Here is a 15,871-nt window from a genome sequence, read left to right as displayed (position 1 = left end):
TTGGTAGGTCATGAAGTCATGCATGGATTCAGACCATGCTTTCTTGTCGGGTGCTACCGTTAGTTCACCGAGCGAATTCCTGGCGATGCAAGCAAGTTTTCAAGGACTCACATTGTGAGGAAAGGGAGGTTCCACTATGTGAGAGGGGAATCCTGGCAGAAGGGATTGGTGTGGGTCCGCTCTAGCAATACTGTTTGTTGCCTGCGCATGCAAGGCCCACTAGGGTGTGGGCTATGTTCCGACAGCGATTGGTGTGCAATGCGGCAGTGCCAAATCATTATCAGGGTCCTTCAGTGCTTTTACTGGTCACAAAACTTCGGCACTGGTTTCATATAGGGACAGAGTGCAGGAATGGTGGCTGCAGGCGCCACCGGCGCTGAGAGGGCTCCCAGCCACTGTGTGTGCCACAAGCGCCACTGCGAAACAAGCCACTGCGAAGTCTGCCCAGTCTTGGCATGCGAATGCTTGCTTTGTTTGGTTTCTCCGCTTCGATTTGGCTGCAGTGCTTAACCTAGTAGTGAGCAATATATCATCCAATCGTAAACGTACCCCTTTTGCTTTTCAGTGGCAGTTTCCTTTTCTTTCATGTTTTTTTTTTTTATTATTATTCATTTACCCTAAAGTTCTTCGCTGGCGTTCCATAGGGGTGGGGTGAAAAAAAAATTAACAAATACAAACGTATTCCAGGCGGGATGCATGCCCCGACTTATTCCTATCGCTGCCGATAACTGCACCTGTGTCCTTGGGCTTCATGCGTACTGTCATGTTTACTCACTTTTTATTTCTATAACATTTTCTATATATAGAAGTTATGTGGGAGCTCCACGGTAACATGAAAAAAAAGAACTGAATGGCAGTAAATACGTGTTTTTAAAAGTACACAAATAATAACTTTACTAATTACACTGCAATGCGCAGAGCATAGCAGAAAGAGAATAATACTCGAAGTGAAAGCACAATAACATTGTACAGCACGATAAGATACAGTCAAAACTCGATTTAATGAAGTTGAGGGTGATCGCAATTTATCGCGTTAAATCGAGAACTCCGGTAAATCGAGTTAGGCATTTCTTGGTCGCTTAATTCGGTACATTCAATTATATACTATGGCGGCATCCAGCAAGCTTATGTAGCGTTGTATTGTGAAGCATAAATGCTCCGAAAATGAAATTACAGTCCGCGCACATGCAAAGAGACCACGAAAATTGTTGCCCTAACAAGAATGGCCCCTGGGGGACTACAAATTTATTTCCCACCAAAGAAGGCGGTGATGTTTGTTTGCGTGCACTTTGTAAGCAACGGCCGTGTGGATTTCTCCTAAGTCTGTAGTGCGTTCATTGCGTCTTCTGCTTCCTCCTGCGTTCTGGCATACATTCGCAGCAGATATAGGGAATCCATCACTTGACCCAGTGTTGGCACGGGAGCTTCGATACCTTAACGTCTTCGTCAGCGTCTTCAGCCGTCACTTCAGCGCTTTCTTGCATGACTAGTTCCCCAACGAAGTGGCGTGGAGGACGTCGTCTTTCCCTTTCAGTTTGTAGTAAGAGTACTGGCTGGAATGCGATGTGCTGCAGCCATGTCATATTTCTTTTGCACAATGGTTACTGTACGAATTGTCTGCTTTCTCGTCCAAAGTAAGCTTTTTCTTTTCTTGGCTTTCTTTTCTTTTCTTTTCTTTTCTTGTCTGACACCCTCGTCACAAGGTTTAGCGGTGCACTTGCTTGCGCACACAACTTCTGCGCACACAAGTAGCAGTGCTAGATGGACTGTAGGCTTAACAACTCGAGCTTCACAAAACCAAAAGGAGTTCTAACAGACAACGGTGTGAAAGAAACGTGAAAACACGGGAACTACCTGGAGAACAATGGTGAATGAACCACACAAAGCACGCCATGAAAAAAGCGACCACCAAAGAGTGAATGATGATGGTTATGATTGGATTGGAGCAGTGCCAGTGCCATCTATGACGTGTGAACGAGACTTTTTTTTTTTTTTACCGCTGGCGCGATCTGACGAATTCAACTCAAAATTACAACTCCTGTTTTGTGCCGTGCAGTTTTGTAAAAGCGAAACAGAGGTGCTTAACAAGTTGTCTTTGGCATGCGATGAATCAATTTTGAGCCGTTCTCTACAAAATAGACCAAAAATTGTCACTTTCTAGTTTTTTTTTTTTTTTTTGAGAAAATGCAGCTCAACAAGGACAGATCGTAATATTGGTTTCGTTATTTCGAGTTAGTCAAAGCATTGTGCTCTATTTACGTGGGGGGGGGGGGAAGGGGGTCAAGATACCTTCGTTAAATTGGGGCTTTTGTTAAATCGAGTTTTGACTCTACCTGCAAGGATTCAAAGTTCTCACTGAATTAAAAGACGAAATGACATGATGCACCATGTGTCTTTCGGCTGCAACGCTTTAAATCCTTGCAAATATGATTGCGCGGAAAGGAGCTGTCACAGGTTGCAAAAAAGAAAAAGTTCCGAGTCTACAGAGGGAGGCAAACGTGCGTGATTGGGGCTACACAATAAATTTATTTTTTGCGCTATAATGAGCAGCACATGGCAAAAACCAAATATTGCAATTAAAAGCACGCACTGTACATTACAAAACTTTTTGTGTATCAACCTGTGCACAGGGTAGTGCATATTTGGAAGCAGATGGTTAAAGCACAGCTACTGAGTTGCTGATCAGACGAAATCAGGCTTTAAGTTCAGAGAGTCTTGTACAATGATAGCTAATGGATTAAGGACGGAAAGTTGGGCTAGTTGGCTAGATGATACTGGGTACATTTTACTAGTAGCACAAAAGATGGACCACAAGAGTAAGAAAATCACGGGACGAATGGTAGACATCAACTGAGTTTATTAATGGAGGCTCACAAAAGGAGCTAATGGAGGGTCACAACAGGGTACGTTTTGTTTGATCACTTTTCTGTCAGCTAAATTTTCTCCCTTTCCCTGCTGGGCATGTTGCTTTCTTCGGTGCTTTTACAATTGCAAATTGCACGCAATTGCTTATTTTTTTTCTCATGAAAAAAAATGCAGGCAGCGCAGAGTAAGAAAGTGAATCACTTCAAATGTCGCTCCCCACAAACTGCAGCCAAAAGCAGCAGAAACTGTACTACTGTTGACCAAAACCTGTTCAAGAAGGCTCGTGTAGACACCACACAAGCACTTTTGTTTGCTGTAAATTGTGTAACCTGTTCTTCGACAATTTGGAGCTGACTCGACAACATCGTTTAACTCTTTCGTTACGGCGGAAAAACGGCCGATTTTAGGTGCTTCTACAAAACGTTTTTTTTTCTCTTGAGCTACTGGACACACGTAGCCTTGCTAGGCACGAAAATGTAGCTTATAGATTGCTCTTCCAACCACAAAGCAGCAGTTTTGTTAAAGATACAATTACTTACAATTTATTCGTCAAGTAATCAGAAAAAAGCCACCAAGAAAAGTATACAAAAAACACAAATCGGCACTTTTACCGAGACAAAAAATTATTTCAGGTATTTTAAGATATACACATTGTTCCTACGTTCCTTGGCTATGATTCAATATATAAATCAACAGCGTACACCAAGCTTTGGATTTTTGAGGGCCCGTCAACCTAGTGCAACTGACGGCTGTGCCACGCCGCGAGGGCACTCAAGGGTGACTGAGTCTTGTAAAATGTGCATCCAAGTACCGTACTTACCCGATTCTAACGCACACTTTTTTTCCGGAAAAATAGGTCGAAAAATCGCATGCGCGTTAGAATCGGATACGAAATCGAAACCGAAACAGCGGAAATTTCGTCCCACCCATCGCCATCGCCATGTCAAGATGGCGCTAAACCTTTTAGCAACGATTTTTCGGACGCAGGAAGCATAGGCGCCTAGGCTTTTTTATCGGCGTTCACAGAAATCGTCAAATCATTCCACTTGCGCGCTTGATAACAGCAATGCCAGTAGCGGCTCTCACGCGTTCAAAACGAGCGGTCGGCTGAAGCGTGCGCCTCTGGAGAAGCTCGCTGGATGGGCGTGTGGGGCGTGGGCCACGATCCTATCGACCATGGTTGAACGGTTGAACCTTCGTTCAGAAGTGTGGCATCGCGAACGTGCTTGACGGCACCGAGGACGAGATGTTGTGGTCAGCGGAGAGCGACGAGGAGTGAGATGAGTGAGATTACTTCGGGAAATAAATACCCGTTTCTCTCGCATTCGTTTTTCTTGCTTAAACAGTTCCGTGCACGTTACAATCGGAGGTGCAAGTTTTTTCGGTTTTTTGTCAGGAAAATCGTGTGTGCGTTAGAATCGGGTAATTACGGTATACTCTTTTGTGTCCTAGCACAAAATCCTTATCAGTTCGGTGGTAAAAAACAAGAAAAAAAAATCGAGCGCTCTCGACAAGCGTTGCACCTGAACCCTGCAGCGCTAATCTGACACAAGGGACAGGTTATCTTGAAGGTGATAGCGCGATACGGCGCGGTGAATTTGGCAAAATATCCTGGCCGTACGTTCTCGAGACCCTAAATACAAAATCAAAACCGCAGTCGTCAGATAAGAAGCACGTTGTGTTTATAAATAGAGCGCGGAGTCACAACGAAATTACCTGCCAGCGCTTCTTGAAGTGCGAAGCACCTGAACCGGAGCTTCGTCGTCCTAACTGAAATCTGAAGATCTCCATCATTGCTTGACCCCTCACTGCTGCTGGAATCAGAAAAATCGACAGCAGGAGCTGCCGAAGTGCTTGCTACAGCAGTCCGACTGTGCGGAGCGCGGCGCGAACCCGACGCCATTTTTCCTCCTCCTCCCCTCTACCGTCGGTTCAAATTTCTCTTGCTCACCGCCACCACACGTGACACATAAACAAACGAAACCGAAATTGAAATAGAAGTTGCCAATGAACACACCAGATGGCGATAGTTGTCTGTGGAGCGCGGGTTTCAGATTTTGCGGGAGATTTAAAATCATCGGACGCCGGCTTCCGATTGCCTATGGCGCCGTCGTGAAAGAGTTAATAGGCTGGTCTCACTGTCAGCATCTGTGATCGCGGCATCAATTTGTTTAAAGGGACCCTGCAACTCTCTTTACCAGTGCACGTAAACCTGCGCGACGTTTAGATTACACTGCCAGGAATACCTGAGCCAAATATTTCGCGTGCACGTGAAGTTGTGAGCACGCAAATCGCTGTGAAAGACTCGGAAAAACCAACCGCACTCTCTTCACTTTTCCTTGCTATGCACACCTGGCATGGCCTAAATGACATCATTGCTGCCATTGCTGTCGTATTTCCTGTCACTTTTCAACTTTGCGGCTTATTTCTCGCATTTCCTGTGACAATTCGCCGTCGTCGGCGCTGTGTACCAGCCTGTTCTATGCCTGAGCCTGTATGCGCAGTTTTGGCATTTCTTTTGTGTTTTGAGTGTGCGTCTAGTTTGTGTGACGAACTCAATACTCCCCTTTTAGGGAGACCACTCGACAACGAACATTTATTGCTTCAAAAACGCCCTACCAGCCTGAGCGCAGACTTGCAAGCAGGCAGCCATGCCTGCTTTTTTGTGGCCCCAGACCGGAAATAGACCCCTCCATGTTGCAGTGAAATGGAGAAAACTCCCCGGCCTGTGATATATCGAAGGCCGCTGAAGAGAACGCCGCAAGCTGCCCCCCTCTCCGGGAGAGAGCATGCAGCTTTCGTCGCGTTGTCCGGGGTCGAGTTGAGAGGGAATGATTACGCACGATTTCTCATTGCACATAGTTTCGGGGATAGTGAATGGATTTTTATGATTTTTGCGGGTGGAGATTGCTGGTACAATAGACTTGACCCCAAAGAACATTCCGAGTAGTTAATAGTAAGTGCTGCAGGGTCCCTTTAACCGGCTGGCGAGCCATCAAACTTTTTCGGGTTGGTGTTTGGTCTCGGGATCGGTTTGTTGCTCTGTAGTGTCAATGCATCGCCATTGACAACAGATTCATCTACACGGACGATGTCAGTGGCCTCGGAATGCTTTTCACACACACACACCTACACTTGCAGCGAAAGTGGAAGTTGTCTGTTCCTTGTCGCAGAACAGCCTTATTCCATTTCTAGTGCTGCCCTCCATCGCTGGGAAAATTCTTTTGTTGTGACCTTGCACCCGAGGCGCCAGCCCGGGACACAACACAGGCTTGGCATTGTCCTTTGCACGCACTAATTAAGTCACATAATTATAAATAGCATGAGAAGTTCGTTGCATGACCTTTCCGCACCAAACACTCCCAACTGACCGCATCCTCGTCGCGCGCTGCCGCACGGCAGCCAAGGACAGCATACGAAGCTCACCCATAGAGTTACAGAGCAGTTTGGGACCAGTGAAGCATTAAAGGCCTGTGCCCAAATGGCGAATACAGCGAACTCGCGTTATGCTGTTTTGGACGTACAAGTGTGCATTTGTGGCATAGGGTCCCTGGATAGGAACGCTGCAGGGGAAGCAGGAGGCAAACGGCAGTCTTCCGGAGACTAGCGTTGAGACGGTGCCAATGAGTGCAGGAGTGCTCAAGGCATCTCAACACCGACTCTGATGCCGCTTAACGAGGCCGAGAAGACATTGGTTCATTAAAAAAGACGCCTTTGTCCCAATAACAATGATACGAATTTTACCTTGAATTTCAAAAAAAAATTGAGAGGTTTAAGAAAACGGGGGAGGCAGTGGCGACTCCCCACAACTTTCCTGTGATATCTCTTTGACAGCACAGATTCTTGTTTTTTGTGATTGATGGCCACCGACCGATGCCAGCGCCAAGAAACATGACTAGGCAATCGATTGTGGTGGGGCCTGTAGCAATGTACCTCTTGAATGCTCCCGCTGAAACTAAGCTGCTTGCACAACAGTACAATGGAACTGTGCGGCGGGAATGGAAGTACAGTAAAATACAATAATGGGTAATAAAATTTTGTGGCCCCACACACGAGCCTGCGGTGCTAAAGGACCTGCAAGTGGAAGCAGTGAAATTAGAACAATCCTTCAGGCGTTCAGTACGACTGCACTCTGGCGCATCGCTGCTTCATTGCATAGTATAGCGGAATACTTGAAGGAGTGTACTTTTAATGGGCAACTCCGAAGGTTGCATTGCTCTGTAGTTTGGAGCCTGTGTCCTCACTGCCATCATTTTTTTCTCTTTGCAGGTTCGTCCCGTACGTTGGTATTGTTACGATATTAATGAACGACTATCCAAAGTTTAAGGTGAGTGTGCCTGTTTCCTGGGGGGGCCTTTTGTAGGGAGTTGGTCTTTCTCCATTTTGAACAGAATTTATCTTGCAACCGGGAATAGATAAAGGGGTGCCTTCTGTACTTTATTTCAGCTTTGACTGACTTGTGTTAGCCGTACCCGTCATGCTGGCTTTGTGGCCTAGGCGTTCACAAGTTTGATCCTTATAGTACATTGTTTTTTATAATACGTGCAAAAAACAAGCCCCCGGTGTGTGACATTTTTACGCATGGCCTAGTCTCATTTAATCCTCATGGTGACGAGCGTCGTAGCATACCTGCCTGGTTTCCCGAATTTTCCGGGAGACTCCCATTTTTCATGGTTTTGTACGATTGTACGACCGAAACAGAAATCTCCCGAAAATGCACCCATCTTCGGCTTAATCCTTTTCCCGGTATGGCCACAATGCACCAGAGGTATACCTGACAATCCAACCCGACACCAGTTCGCACTGTTATCAGTGAAATGCTTAAAAAGCGTAGTCGGCAATGCGCAGACGGTGAACCTGTTCGTCCCATTGTTAGTTTACTGTTTATAGAAATGCAGCGCCGCCGCCGCTTTCATTTACGCACGAGCAAGTTCTGTAGCAAGTCTCCAGAGGTGTAGCTTGTTGTTAGTTCAGACGAAACGACAAAACAGTTCAGTTCCTGCTGTTTTGCATTGCGCTTGCAGTACTATTTCTAGAACTTTCTGAAAAGGGCGGCGTTAGCAACGTCGAACATTTAAGTGGTGTAGCTTGTTGGTAGTTTGGGTGAAGAAACAGTTCATTTCCTGCTATCTTGTAAGTAAATAAAAAAATGTGTGTAAAGTTACCCATTCTGTTGTTGTTACTACCCCCCCTCCCCTCTGCTTTCCCGCCCCTGGTAAGATCTCCCTAATTCCATCCCGGCAAACCTGGCAGGTATGGTCATAGCCAAGGGGCAACATTTGCACAGGGTACCCCAACACAAATTAGATTATGCTGCCGAAATTGTGGCACAGGGAGGTCCTAAGTGTTAGCTTTGTTGGCGCCATTAGCATATTTTGCACATAATAAACAAGCCCTTGCATTCGGCACCAGAACATCTAAATATTTTAGGACCCCAGATAAAAATCGAAATCCAATTGACCCACGTCTCCCTTTAGAAGGCAGCTGTAAACACTGTTTTGCAAATGAGCTGCAGTGCTTTATCGGCAATCTTGAGGGGCTTTAACAATTCAATATTGAGTTTGAAATGGTTTCAGAGCAGATTTCTTACCGTAGGAACTAATTCTGTGAAACAGTTTTTGTCGTGCAGTCATATTAGGAGTGTCCTGCCACTGACTGCCAGAGTGGAGGGAAAAAACGATAACGCCGCATATAGTAGGTAGCATCTACAAAGGGTAATTTGGGCATCACATGTGCACGCAACCAAAGAAATTGCTGCTAAGAGGTATCAAAGGCTATTAAAGGGACACTGAAGTGATTTGTAAACATTGCGGGATTACTAGCGCAAATTGAAGTCCGGAGTTCATAGGCCATGTTTCGACCACTCTGAGTGCGTTTACGCGAATTTATTTTGCAGAAAAATCAATTCGAAAATGCTGTCCTCCTCTCTGCATCCTCACCCATTTTCTGTGGCGTTTTCGTGTGTCGTCAGGAGGAGATTGCTTGGCTTGACTTGGGAGACTTGGGAGGAGTTAGTGAAGTCAATATAGGTACTAAGGAAATAAAATCAACTGAAACTTTTACCGTACAGCGTAAAACTAGGGAGCAGGAAGCACTTTTTTGCGCTAGGTGAACAAGCACAGAAGTCAGTAGCACGACCACACATCTGCGAACGCTTTTCCGTCTAAGAAATGCAATTGCTAGACATGAGATATTGTGGAAATTTCAGGGACACTTACTGCATGAGCGCTATACAACAAATAGTCACCTAAGCTTTAAAATGGTAAAGCTAAATAAAAATGTAAACTGGTTATACATTGTATACCTAATATTTCAAACGCAAGCAGCACTGGGCCGTGGCCGAGTGGTGTAGTGGTCTAGGCATGTAATTTTGCAAGTTGCAAGTTCGAATCCCCGAGGATACATTTTTTTTTTTGTAAGTTGATTTTTTCATTTTCGGTCGATGTTTTCTATACTGTGTTTACCATTTTTGGGCCGTAATGTTCACTGCTCCACGAACGAGTTCGCAGAATGCGCGCAGACTGACACTGACACGCGAGCGGGTTCTCGTTGGCGTGCTGTTGCCACAAGCACCGACTGCTTACGGGCAGTGGGCACAGGCCAGAATCAGCAGACCCTTGGCCTGGTGCGAACACGCTTTTTACGATGCAGGCATGAGTGAGGCAAGCTCCAAATATGGGGAAAAGTGCATGGCATTTGAGCGTCTGCGGTGACACGGAGGGCGTTCATCCACTGCGTAGGCCTCAGCTAGTGATTGCTATGATTCCAAGCTGTCCTGGGAGGCTTATCGTAGGCACTTTACAGCCGACAACATGGCAGAAGCGCGGTAGGACGATTATTGAGGTATCGAGAATGCCCATCCAACGATAACGCTGGATGTCAAACATGTTGTTTTACAGAACCGAAACCGAAACTTGTTTGAATGCTAATCTTGGACATCATCCAATCATGGTGCATCTCCTCCCGACGTCACAGCGTTTAGTTGGTGCGGCCGCCACAGACCGCGCATGGTAGTTTTTCCTCTTGCGGGCTTTATAAAATAATTACCGACTTATCAACCGCATAAACGATGAAAAGTGTGTTAATTTGAGCCAGTCCACGCAGTGGAAGCATAAAAGGGAGCTTGACAAGTTCACTTCAGTGTCCTTAAGAGGTACCAAGTCCCATAAACAGTTGAGGGTGGGATGGGTTGCCAAGCTTCTCTGAGTGCTTTGTGTCTCTCCACCCGGTATTTGACTGGCATCTTGTCAAAAGCGGAGTTTTACTGATTCAACCTGGACACTGTTGTACTATTTTTGCTGCGATTGCTCTTGCTGTTCAAAGGTCAAACGGGGCAGAGAGGAAGTGACGGCATTGAACAAGGTTGTATAGTGCACCAGGGAAGAGCTGTTTACAACCTGTCAGTGGTCTACTAGTTACTGTATTTAATTGAATCGAAGCTGACTCCAGAAATTATAATGGTGACAAAATTTTGAAAAAACTCACCTCGAATGCATGCAAAGCTATAGGTTTTGTGCCCTTACTGATGACATGTCTGTTGTGATGGCGGCAGGTTTAAACGTTGGTGTCAAATGGCCCAGTGCGACTTGTCCGCCGTCCTCTCAGTGGTCGAGTGGATTGGGTTGGTGTGTTACCCAAAGAGTAAGATGCCTTGACGCAGAAGTAAAACAGTCTGCTCCACGTTTGTCTGCGAGACTAAAGCTCGGGTCCTTACAAGATTCACTCAGCTCATTGGCTAGGAAATATGCTCAATCGCGAATTGTGAACAAACGTGTTTTCTTTCATGAACTCCGTGGACTGCGTCTAGCTTTGCTCGTCATTGTTCTTCACAGAGTGGAAGGGCACTAATTTTTTGTGCTTGCTTTCATCTCGCACGTGAGGGAGCCTTTCTGTGCCATATTGAACACGTTTTTTGAATGCGTGGATTTTCCTTTAGGGGCCACTTTTTTTCACTCACTATCATGAAAACCAACCTAATGAGCACTCCCAATTAAATGGACATGGGGACTGCCGGTTAATTACATATATTCTGCCTCAACTGTTTTCTTTGCGCTAAATGATGGGGACATGTATGGCAAGTGCCAGCAGTTTCGAACAGTTCTGCTGATATAAACCTCTTCTTGTTCAAGTATCGTCTGAACTTTTTGCTGGAAGGCTGAATTGAGGGCCAAGCGGGTATCTTTTCGAAGCCTGTTTGGGTGCGTGATGCCGCAACTGCAGTGGCTAGGTAGCATGACAGCGGACGAGCTACGGCGACAAGCAGGGCCGCTAAAGCGCTCTGCACTTAAAAACCTTCCCATACCCGGAATCGAATTGGGGTGCCTCACTTTATGAAGCCGCCGTCTATCCAATTGCTCCATTTTGACATGGTCGAAGCAAATGCCAAGCAGCAGGTACAGATTCACGCCGTACACCCCAAACCGAAACGGCAGGCCTACAGAGAGCACATCCGAGGGTTGCTGTGGGTATTCTAGAAAAGTGGCGCGTACCTCCAGAGTTGCACATACTCGCAGTGTGGGATTGGCCAACCAAAGAATCCATCACGAGAAAGCTTCGCGTTCAACCATCGTCATTGTTAGATGGAGGGGTGCATGGTTTTAACTCTGTCGTCACAGGCATTCCACCCTGTCTTTGCAGCCGGAAAAAGCCAGTGACTTCCTTGTTCACCTCGTGGTGACGACCTTTCTTGGGCCCTGTGAAGACCATTTACTTGGCCGCGCAGTTGAAAAGCTCGTTCCGCTGCTCGATTCCCGGCCGCAGCAGCCGCTTTTCTGACGGAGGCGAAAAGCAAAAACGCCCGTGTGTATGAGATTTCGACGCACGCTAAAGATCCCCAGGTGGTCAAAATTAATCCGGAGCCCTCCACTACATCTCGCCTCATTGCCTGCGTTGCGTCGCCGCGTTAAACTCTACAATCACTCAATCATCGATCGTTCCGCTGCTTCCACCAGCAACACACGTTCTTCTCATCGATGCCGAAGTCGCGCTGTCCTTGGAGGTTCAAAGTTCTCTCGGCCTCGAATACTATGTTTCGCAAGCCACGGAGTAGCGACACCGCTTTGTGGGCGCCATTGGACCACGAACACGCAACTCTTAGAGCTGGGTTCACACCATTCGAACTTCAAATGAACAAAATGGAGCCTGGAAACCTGCAAGCTGCAAGGCTGTGGTTGCGAGATGGCGTTAAGTGTCTAGCGGTAGCAGGAAAGCCACATCCTCGTATCTAAGCTGACCCCGACTTCCGTAAACAACCTTTTTTTTAAAAAAGTATCAGCCTAGATTCCAGTAAATATGCTATTAGCTCAGCAAACATGCCTTTCCAGGCAGCAGTATGACTTTTGGAGTGTGTTGTTTAGGCATAGGTAAAATTATTTTGATAATGGGTGCGTTCATTACGTGAGTAGGTTTGATGTAATGTGCAGTGCTCCTCCGCGTGAAAATTTGAACGTTAGTTTACACGTTAAGCTGCACAGGGAATAAGCTAAAACTTTTTTGTTATCAGCAGGCATGGCATGATGTGCGGGTTATAAGTAGAGGCAGGTCATGTGGCCGAAAGTATAGTATGACAGCTGCAGACTCCCATAGGCTTCCTACCACTCCTATCTTGTCTCATGTTTTCTCATCCGGCTGCCAAGTTTTCGTTTTTTCTCGCTTCGTAGTCATCCTTTGTAGGTGTTCGGTTTCTGCTGTGATTGGCCTGTTGGCAGCCCCCCCAGGTCTTGTGATCACATCATAGGAAGTTAAGGTGCAAGTTTGTACCTGTGCAAGTCTGTCCAGTCTGTGCAAGTTTGTACTTTCATGACCGAAAAAGTGCTAAATACAAGGCAAAGAAAGGCACAACCGATGCACAGCTCCGACTAATACCTGTGCCGCACTGTACACTAAAAATGACATTAAGCGCTTAATGCCTCAAGTTTTAATGCCATCAATTCGCTGCTACACGCAAAAGTCTAATGACATTTGCTCTAATGTCATTTTTGGTTTAAGGAGTTCTGCACAACTCATTCGCCTTCACAAATGCCTTAAATCTGCCTACTGTCGAACGCGATGAGCACCAAATACTAAAACCAATGAAACTCTAAGCACCAAAGTGTTGATGCAGAAATGTAGCGGAACTTCGAAATAAGACCATTTTTTGTACCCTCTTGGTGGGCGAAGTTATAAACAATACGAAGTTCACTAAAACAGTGGCAAAAGGCAAGACATTGTTTTACTCGTTTTGAACTTTCCGGATTTGGCTACCGCTGGCAGGCGACGGCAGCTGCCGAAGCCACTTTTACATACGGCCACACCATTTTTTAGAGAACACTATTTCTCATAACATTTTCTTTCACAAAAAAACATTTTGCATCTTTGTAAGACCTTTTTCTCTAAGTTAAAAACTTCCAAAATAGGAGTGCATTTCTTTTATTGGTCATTATCACCATCATGCGTAACTCATTTATTGCCTTGTTACCTCATCACGAAAGGGGGTCGGTGGGACATAGATGGAGGAGACTGGTGAAGCTGTTCAGGCTTCAGGTAAGGATAAAATGAGAGCCCAACTGGTCCAAGGCTGACCGTTCACTTACGGCGCTAATGTGCAGCTCCCCCTTGGAAATTTTAGTTCATATGTTTTTCTCCGGATTGGGAGAACAAAACTTAACAACCACGAAAACGCAGCTGTGAGGAAACCTTTGAAAATGAATGAAAACAGTGTAGCTGTGCCTTGAAACCGTGTATTTCTGCAACTTTGTGGCTTTCGAGCCTTAAAAAACTCGACAATGCAGGATTGCCGCTTTTTGCGATCGCCGGAAAACACCACGCGTGGCAATGCAAGGCCCCTAGCGATGTTGACTCTCTTCCGCGCTGGCTGCTTGTCTACTGCGCTTAGTACGTTGAACTGAAAAAGTGTGTTGGTGCGGGCTTGTTGGTACATAACTGAATATAGAAAAACAGCGCTAAAACGGGGCAAAAGAACGTGACAAGACTGGGCGCTGCCACACATCAGCGCCCAGTCTTGTCACGTTCTTTTGTCCCATTTTAGCGCTGTTTTTCTATATTTAGTACGTTGAGCTTTTCCTAAAGGGAAAGTGCCTGCCATTTTCGCGATGCCCTCAATGCACGACAGAGTTCGCAGTTGCAAGTTCAACGGTATTCTCAAAGCTTGAAGTGCACGATGACGACGAGAGCGCGTGCTGTTCTTGGAGTGGTGCTTTTATGGCAAACATGCACTTCCAACATTCCGAAGTGAAATTTTCGTTGTAAGACCAGTGATGATGCTGATAGCATAGAGTAAGATAGGGCCATCTTGTAGTGACGAATCGCACCCGCGTGCGGTTTCATGCAGTCAGTTCTGTAGCCAAGCCTGGCCAAGGCTCGTCAAACGTCAATATGGCGGTGCGCGCATGTTGCCTGGGGGGTGGTTCGGAGTGTCAGATTGCGACGAATGATCCGGGGACGTACGATGTAACAGTGAGCCACGATGTAACAGTGAGGATTTTAATACATGTGACTCTATGTGAGCTCCACCAGGACTAGACAAAAGCAACGAAGCTGCCAGCAAAACTCAGCACTGAGGAAAGTATGAGCGGTGTTCTACTGTATTCTGAAAAGGCACCAAAGAAACGTTCCTACAATGCCTGCCAGCAAGGAAAGCATCTCGGGAAAGTGTTACTTCATGGGCCTTGGGAGGGTGTACCGATTTCACGTTCTCGGACACTCTCAATAACAAAAGTGCACGGCTGCCAATGGAAGTTTGCTTATCGCTGTAGTTGCTCGCGCATTTCTCAGCAGCGGTACATTTCATTTAGTTGCAGGTTGTGTCCCAAATTCTTTACGATCACAAACTAAGTGAGCGGCTCGTGATTTTCGCGCTTGTTTATTTTCTCTTCTTGCAGTTCCTTGTGCTGGGATGCCTGGGGTTATTTGTGCTCGTTCATCGGGAATAGGTGGATTGTACCGCCTCATCGATGTCATCCCATGCCGGCACCAGGGATCGGAGAAAGTGCTTCCCTTTCCACCCCGGTTGCTGCACCGACACGAAATGGATTGTCTTGGATTCATTTGCATCTCCCCCAAAACAGAGGGCAAAAGAGGCTGCGTGAGGGGGTGCCCTGCAAAGTGGCCACCCTCACGCCACAAGCCTGTAATAAGGAGCTATTGATCTTCGGAAGGAGGAGAAACAAAGGCCGAAAATACATCTCACTTATGTTTTTTGAGAATATATATATGTCATTGCATCACATTTTTTGTACAGGTGGTTGGAGCACGTACAATAATAAATATTGTTTTTTTCTATGTGTGCGCAAATTTTTGTGGTTCGAATAATGGGAGTTATGTGTGTGAGGTGCATGTTTATTCTGCTGTTTCTCTTTTAAGTAGTGAGGTGTGTGAAATACATAATGTGCCGCAATTTTGCAGGTTGAGGGGGGGGGGCTGAACATCTGGCTGCTGTAAATAAAGTTTGTTCTTTGGCATGAAAGTTGGTCCCTAGATTTAATTCCCTAGAAATAGTTGAAAAGGGGCAATACGCCTTGAAGTGTGGGAATGTCGTATGTATATAAAATGGATTTCTCCTACAAGCACTGCCATAGATACACATCGCCTTTCCAAAAGCCACAGATAAATATCGGCATGCTACGTGGTAGTTGTTGCAGCTGACACTGCTTTGTACTCGTTCATCTGTGGGATAATTAGAATTGTTCAAACTGATTTTGTTACGAAATGCTTTTGCAGGAATTGCTTTTGAATTACATTAATCATTTAGAACAGCTAATTGCCTTGTACAGTATCCGCCATCCACAACTCCACTGAGAATTTGTTGAAGCGTCGATTGAAAAGCCAAGTCAAATAACTGGCTGCCTCACAATCCTCAGTTTGGCATGCCTTGCAGTCGCGTACTGGTGTCTTAATTTCAACATGTCAACACGAACACTGACGTTATGATGGAGAGTGCCCTACATTGATGAAAACGAGCAGTGATAAGTGGTGCAGGATTTTTTTTTTTTAAAAGAGACTCCGTTTC

General features: G+C 45.9%; 1 protein-coding gene across 1 annotated transcript in view; it reads left to right on the top strand.

Annotated features, from left to right (window-relative positions):
- The window catches only part of Twr (signal peptidase complex catalytic subunit SEC11 homolog C twr), a 33,080-nt gene extending 17,936 nt beyond the window's left edge, over positions 1-15,144 (top strand). The window contains exons 5-6 of the mRNA XM_077707625.1: positions 7,135-7,192; positions 14,745-15,144. Of these exons, the coding sequence (XP_077563751.1) occupies positions 7,135-7,192; positions 14,745-14,795 (109 nt within the window). The 3' untranslated portion in view covers positions 14,796-15,144. The remainder of the gene's footprint in view (positions 1-7,134; positions 7,193-14,744) is intronic.
- The last annotated feature ends 727 nt before the right edge of the window (positions 15,145-15,871 follow it).

The sequence above is a fragment of the Haemaphysalis longicornis genome, unplaced genomic scaffold (genome assembly GCF_048455015.1).
Source record: "Haemaphysalis longicornis isolate Haplotype H1 unplaced genomic scaffold, Haemaphysalis longicornis Haplotype H1 scaffold_4, whole genome shotgun sequence".
Lineage (NCBI taxonomy): Eukaryota > Metazoa > Arthropoda > Arachnida > Ixodida > Ixodidae > Haemaphysalis > Haemaphysalis longicornis.
Note: the sequence above shows the minus strand (reverse complement) of the source record. Positions and strands in the feature narration are given on the sequence as shown.